The following is a 6,251-nucleotide window of genomic DNA, read 5'->3' as shown; positions in this document are numbered from 1 at the left end:
AACTCTAACCACAACACTAAAATAAACACTAAAATGGTGTAACTTTGATATTAATATGAAGGTCTAAATCCAAATGCACACCAAAGATAACACCAAAAAATTTAATTTTCATATTTAATAATATTTATATTGTTGGGATTATTGCACTTCACTTTTTCTTCATTGAAAGGAAAAAAATACAAAGATTTGAGGATACAACCATTGAATCTTTATGGGTTTATTACACTTCATCTTTTCTTCTTCAAGACTTGCACTTCCTATCAGAGGCAATAATAAAAAAAAATCCTACAACACTATCGAATCTTGTTGCAGAATTTGAAATTGGTGGGTTTACTACATCAAATATAGGGTGTCGCAAGGTGAAAAGGAGCCCACTAATTTGCCGGGTTAGTGTATGTTCATTGACCCTGGCCTTGATCATAAAAGAAACTCAGGCCTGTTTCTTCGAGCCCATGAAATAGGAAATCGTTAATAGAGCCCAATATTTATAGACCCTAAAATCAGTTCTAGTCTATACCAGCGTCGCTCTCTGCTAAAGCTAATATCAACAGTTCGCCGGAGATTCGCCAATTGAACCTCGCCGTCGCCTGTTTTCGTTACCGAAGCTAGCAGAACAAAAGCGAGCAGAATGAGGAAGAAGGTGGACGAACGTATTAGAACCCTACTTGAAAATGGAGTCAAAACGAGACACCGTTCAATGTTCGTCATCATCGGTGACAAGTCCCGCGACCAGGCTAGTCCACTCTCTGGAACAAAATCACAAAATTTTGTTTATACCTAGACGAATATTTATATGTTGTTTATATAGTATTGATTTTATCTATTAATATGTGTGGTGGTTTGTGTTGTGAGCAGATTGTGAACCTCCACTACATGCTTAGCAAATCAGTTGTTAAGTCAAGACCTAATGTTCTATGGTGTTACAGGGATAAACTTGAACTTAGCAGGTGCTTCCTGTCACCTTGTTTTTTTTTTCTTTTCTTACTTTTTAGTTCTATCCATTGTTGTAGGCTTTGATTTTGGATTTCAAGCAAGTTACTTTCAACTTCAATTTTGATTTTTTTAAATGCCACACCATGCTTAGAATTCTGTGCTAATTTCATGTTCATTGACTATGTTTGACAGTCATAAGAAAAAACGGGCCAAGCAGGTGAAGAAGCTTATGCATAGAGGACTTCTAGATCCTGAGAAGGTTGATCCCTTCTCACTTTTCCTAGAAACTGCAGGGATCACTTATTGCCAGTACAAGGATTCTGAGAGGATTCTTGGAAATACATTCGGCATGTGTATACTTCAGGTAGATTACAATTGCCATTCACATGAAATGAAGTTCCATGGTATCTTCTACATGTTTATACTCAAATTCCCCCCTTTTTTTTAGGATTTTGAGGCGTTGACTCCAAATCTTCTAGCAAGAACCATAGAAACAGTGGAAGGTGGTGGATTGGTTATGCTGTTGCTTCGTTCTTTGTCTTCGCTCACTAGTCTCTACACCATGGTCATGGTATGATTCACAATTCCTTACACCAGTTGCTTTAAGCAAGCTTATTATGTTCATCGTGTGATTCAAAATTATCTTTTCCAACTATTTTGCAGGATGTTCATGAGAGATTCCGTACAGAATCTCATTCTTTAGCAACTGGACGCTTCAATGAACGTTTCCTCCTTTCACTTGCATCATGTCAATCATGTATAGTTATGGATGATGAGTTAAATATCTTACCAATCTCATCTCATATGAAGTCAGTCACAGAAGTTCCAGTAGAAGAGGTAAACTTCTAATCTCTCAAACATTATAATTTATCTTAACACAACTTTCTAAAACTTTTTTTTTTCCCTTCTTAATCTTAGGACTCTGAAGGTCTCTCAGAAGCAGAACGCGACTTAAAAGATCTAAAAGAGCAATTAAAAGACGACTTTCCTGTTGGCCCATTGATTAAAAGTTGCTGCACATTGGACCAGGTATCGACTTTTTTTATTTATTTTTATTTTTTATTAATACAGGTTTACCAGTTTCATAATTTGTCAAATTTATATAAATTTACTCAGGGAAAAGCTGTGATTACTTTTCTTGATGCAATTTTGGACAAAACACTTCGTAGCACTGTGGCTTTACTTGCTGGTAGAGGGCGTGGAAAGTCAGCTGCACTTGGTCTTGCAATTGCTGGAGCTGTTGCTGCAGGGTATCAGACTTTCTTTTGACTTTTGTTGACTTCATGAATCTAATTAACACATGATTTTTCAGGTATTCAAATATATTTGTGACTGCTCCTAGCCCAGAAAACCTCAAAACTCTGTTTGAATTTGTATCAACGGGGTTCCGTCTGCTTGAGTACAAGGTAAAACTTGTTTCCATTTCATATTGTATACCTTTTTTTTTGTATAAATATGATTATATATTAACTTTATGGACATGTTTTATAGGAACATTTGGATTATGATATTGTGAAAAGCTCAAATCCAGAGTTTAAAAAAGCGACCATCAGAATAAATATCTACAAACAACACAGACAGACAATTCAGTACATACAACCACATGAACATGGAAAACTGTCACAAGTTGAACTTTTGGTGGTTGATGAAGCTGCAGCTATTCCACTCCCACTTGTCAAGTCCTTATTGGGTCCTTATCTTGTTTTCCTTTCCTCCACTGTTAATGGATATGAAGGTACAGGGCGATCTCTATCATTAAAGCTACTTCAACAACTTGAAGAACAAAGTCGCACATCTTCAAAAAGCAAAGAAGCTGTTCCTTCTGGTATAATAATAATAATCCATCAAGATGATTAAATGAACATCTAATTTAGTTTTCTTCAAGAAAATGATTTGATTTATTTCAATGCAATGCAGGCCGGCTTTTTAAGAAGATTGATTTGAGTGAAGCTATTAGATATGCAAATGGTGATCCAATCGAATCATGGCTTAACAATTTACTTTGTTTGGATATTGCAAATTCTATTCCTAGTATCAACAGGTTGCCTCCTCCTAGTGAGTGTGATCTTTATTATGTTAATCGGGATACCCTTTTTTCATATCATAAAGACAGCGAGCTATTTCTTCAGGTATTTGTTATTTTATTGATTATTGTTTTTAGTTAATTTATTCACGTGTATAGTATTGGTGTTTATTTATTGTTCTTACACTATTCAGAGAATGATGGCCTTATATGTTGCTTCTCACTACAAAAACTCTCCAAATGATCTCCAGTTATTGGCTGATGCGCCAGCTCATCACTTGTTCGTCTTACTTGGTACACTTTTTGTTTATGATATTATATTTCATAGTTTGTTATTGTTATAGATGTAAGTATATAGCTATTATAGGTAAAAAAAATAAAGTACATTGCCTATATTTATTTATGTATGCAGGTCCTGTTAACGAGTCAAGAAATCAGCTCCCAGATATACTTTGTGTCATCCAGGTTTGCTATTTTTGTTTATTTTTGTTTTTTCAATATTCATATGGTTGATTATTAAATTGTTGTACAGGTGTGTCTTGAAGGAAAAATTTCACAGGCTTCTGCAATGAGAAGTTTAAGTGCTGGACATCAACCTTCTGGAGACCAAATTCCATGGAAGTTCTGTGAACAATTCCAAGACAAAGAATTCCCAACTCTTTCTGGTGCTAGAATCGTCCGCATCGCAACACATCCAAATGCAATGAAGGTGTGTGTTTGTGTGTGTTTTATGTACATATCATAATATTTATTTCCAATATCTGTCACTCACAATAGTAAATGATTCTTGTCTTATCTGTTACTTACAGCTTGGATATGGTTCAGCTGCCATAGAATTGCTATCAAGGTACTTACTTTTAATCAACATGTTTATATTTTGGTATTTCCATATATACCCCTTTGATCACATAGTTGTTAATTACAGTAAGTTCTTATAATAGGTACTTTGAAGGTCAGTTCACTTCCATCTCTGAAGAAGATGATGTCCAAAACAAACCAGAGTCTTCAAATCTCAGAATCACTGAAGCTGCTGAGAAAGTAAGATAGATCTTTTTTCTTAATTGGAATTTTGGATAAAACTTTTTCTGAAATTTGTAACTGACAGGTGTCATTGCTTGAAGAAAATATAAAGCCAAGATCCGACCTACCTCCTCTACTTGTACATCTACGTGAAAGAAAGCCTGAAAAGCTTCATTACTTGGGTGTCTCATTTGGACTTACTCTCGACTTATTTCGATTCTGGAGAAAACATAAATTTGCTCCATTTTACATTTGTGAAGTTCCAGTTAAGTTTGTTAATTAATCTTTTTTAAACTTGTTTTTAATATTTGTTTCTTACATGTTCAATCATCTTTTCATAATACAGAATGCTGTGACTGGTGAACACACATGTATGGTTCTAAAACTGCTGGCAAACGATGAAATTGAAGTTAAAAAATCAGATGATGAATGGGGATTCTTTGGTGATTATTATAGAGCTTTTAAGGCAGCATTTGCTAGGCTTTTATGTTCTCCAAGATTTAACACAATGGAATACAAGCTTGCAATGAGGTACACACACACTACAATACAATACATCTTCCATATTGAATTTCAATGATATATAATACTAAATAAATACTTTTCCTTTTGTATGTAGTATCTTGGATCCAAAACTCAGCTTCCCGGATGCAGACCCTTCATCAACAACAATTTCACATGGGATATATGATGACATCATCAAATCTCAAGTCAGTATGAAAAGACTAGAATCTTATGTCAACCACCTTGCTGATCATCATCTCGTAAGAATCCTGATTTTTTTTTTAACTTCGCATCTTTTTATTCATCTTTCTGCATTGTTTAATATATATGTTATTTTATTAATTTACAGATTTCAGACCTGAAACTGCCTCTTGCATACCTATACTTCCAGGAGAAGTTTCCAGTTACATTATCATATGCTCAAGCTTCTGTGTTACTATGCATGGGATTACAGAACCAAGATGCTTCATATACCGAGGTTTTTTTTCTCATTAGTTAACTTAATCTTTTATTTAATTCTAAATACATACTTAAAAAGCGTAGTGTTTGATTGTTCATTTATTTATCTTTTAATAGGGAGTGATGAAGTTGGAAAGACAACAAGTATTGTCATTATTCATGAAAGTGATGAAAAAGTTTCAGAAATATTTGAATTCAGTATCTTTAAAACAGTTCAGTGCCACTCTTCCACCAGTCAAAGAAGTAAGTCATGAAAAACTTTTTTTAATTTTGCCCTAAACCCTAAAAACTCACCCTAATTTAATTGGTTCCATCCAGGTTGTGTTGAAGCCACATTTGATTTCTGTGGATGAGGATCTTGATGAAGCTGCAAAGAAAGTGAAGGTTTGTTTGTTTGTTTGTTTGTTTTGTTCATGTGGGTATATATTAATTGGATTTTATATATATATAGGATGAGATGAAAGCAAAGAGTGAAGGGTTATTGAACCCGGAGTTTCTTCAGAGGTATGCGATTGCTGATAAGGATGCGGATTTTGAAAGTGCTTTGCCAAGTGGTGGAAAGATACCATCATCAGGTGATGTGATTAGTGTTAAGTCTTCTAGTAAAAGTAAAACCAAGCCAGAAAAACAACAACATGGGACACCAAAAGATAACAAAAAGAGTGACAAAAAAAGAAGCAATGGAGGACGTTCTTCCAATTCCAAATCATCAAAAAAGAAAAGATCATCATCACCATAGATAGCAGTTACTAATTATTATGGGTCTATTTTGTCTACCCTTCAGTTTTGCAAACCATGGTTAGGGTTAGATTTTAGAGATTATTGGCGATATTAGATGAAATTTTGTATGTGAAATTACAATTATTTAAGGGTAACCACCGCATAATTTACTTAAAGACTAAATATAGTTAAATCTGGAATTGGACTTGATTTGAATTACAAAATCTGGTAATATGAATGACTAAAAAGATGGAATTGGGAATGTAACATGTTGTCCCGTTAGATAACATGACTTTGAAGAAATGAAATATTAAAGCTTTAAGAATCTGGTTGACCCATATCAAGAATCTGCTCATCTACACCTACTTTGTTCATATTAACATCTTGTATCTTATTTAAACTTATATATATATATATATATATATATATATATATATATATATATATATATATATATATAGAGAGAGAGAGAGAGAGAGAGAGAGAGAGAGAGAGAAAATATACCAAACTTCAATTGATAAATCCTACAATGCTGATCATCAGCAGAAAGGTGTGGTATGTACCTGGTTTGAACCATTATCATAGGTGGTTA

At 34.0% G+C, this 6,251-nt stretch overlaps 1 protein-coding gene across 1 annotated transcript; it reads left to right on the top strand.

Annotated features, from left to right (window-relative positions):
- Nucleotides 1-515: 515 nt before the first annotated feature.
- LOC145132312 (RNA cytidine acetyltransferase 1-like) lies at nucleotides 516-5,835 on the top strand. The gene is made up of 22 exons (XM_079067058.1): nucleotides 516-733; nucleotides 856-947; nucleotides 1,126-1,297; nucleotides 1,382-1,504; nucleotides 1,597-1,770; nucleotides 1,852-1,962; nucleotides 2,050-2,183; nucleotides 2,246-2,339; nucleotides 2,425-2,758; nucleotides 2,851-3,062; nucleotides 3,151-3,250; nucleotides 3,369-3,421; nucleotides 3,489-3,665; nucleotides 3,766-3,803; nucleotides 3,898-3,994; nucleotides 4,062-4,241; nucleotides 4,323-4,507; nucleotides 4,596-4,740; nucleotides 4,830-4,958; nucleotides 5,057-5,182; nucleotides 5,258-5,323; nucleotides 5,391-5,835. The coding sequence occupies exons 1-22, from the start codon at nucleotides 629-631 to the stop codon at nucleotides 5,676-5,678; spliced, it is 3,135 nt and encodes a 1,044-aa protein (XP_078923184.1). The 5' UTR covers nucleotides 516-628; the 3' UTR covers nucleotides 5,679-5,835.
- The last annotated feature ends 416 nt before the right edge of the window (nucleotides 5,836-6,251 follow it).

The sequence above is a fragment of the Lactuca virosa genome, chromosome 8 (genome assembly GCF_052849685.1).
Source record: "Lactuca virosa cultivar CGN04683 chromosome 8, Lactuca_virosa_CGN04683_v6, whole genome shotgun sequence".
NCBI classification, from domain to species: domain Eukaryota; kingdom Viridiplantae; phylum Streptophyta; class Magnoliopsida; order Asterales; family Asteraceae; genus Lactuca; species Lactuca virosa.
Note: the sequence above shows the minus strand (reverse complement) of the source record. Positions and strands in the feature narration are given on the sequence as shown.

Coding starts and splice junctions, on each gene's coding strand:
- LOC145132312 (XM_079067058.1), top strand. CDS start 629: ATGAGGAAGAAGGTGGACGAACGTATTAGAACCCTACTTGAAAATGGA. Junction 2,340..2,424: donor TCCGTCTGCTTGAGTACAAG/GTAAAACTTGTT, acceptor CATGTTTTATAG/GAACATTTGGATTATGATAT. Junction 3,666..3,765: donor CACATCCAAATGCAATGAAG/GTGTGTGTTTGT, acceptor TGTTACTTACAG/CTTGGATATGGTTCAGCTGC.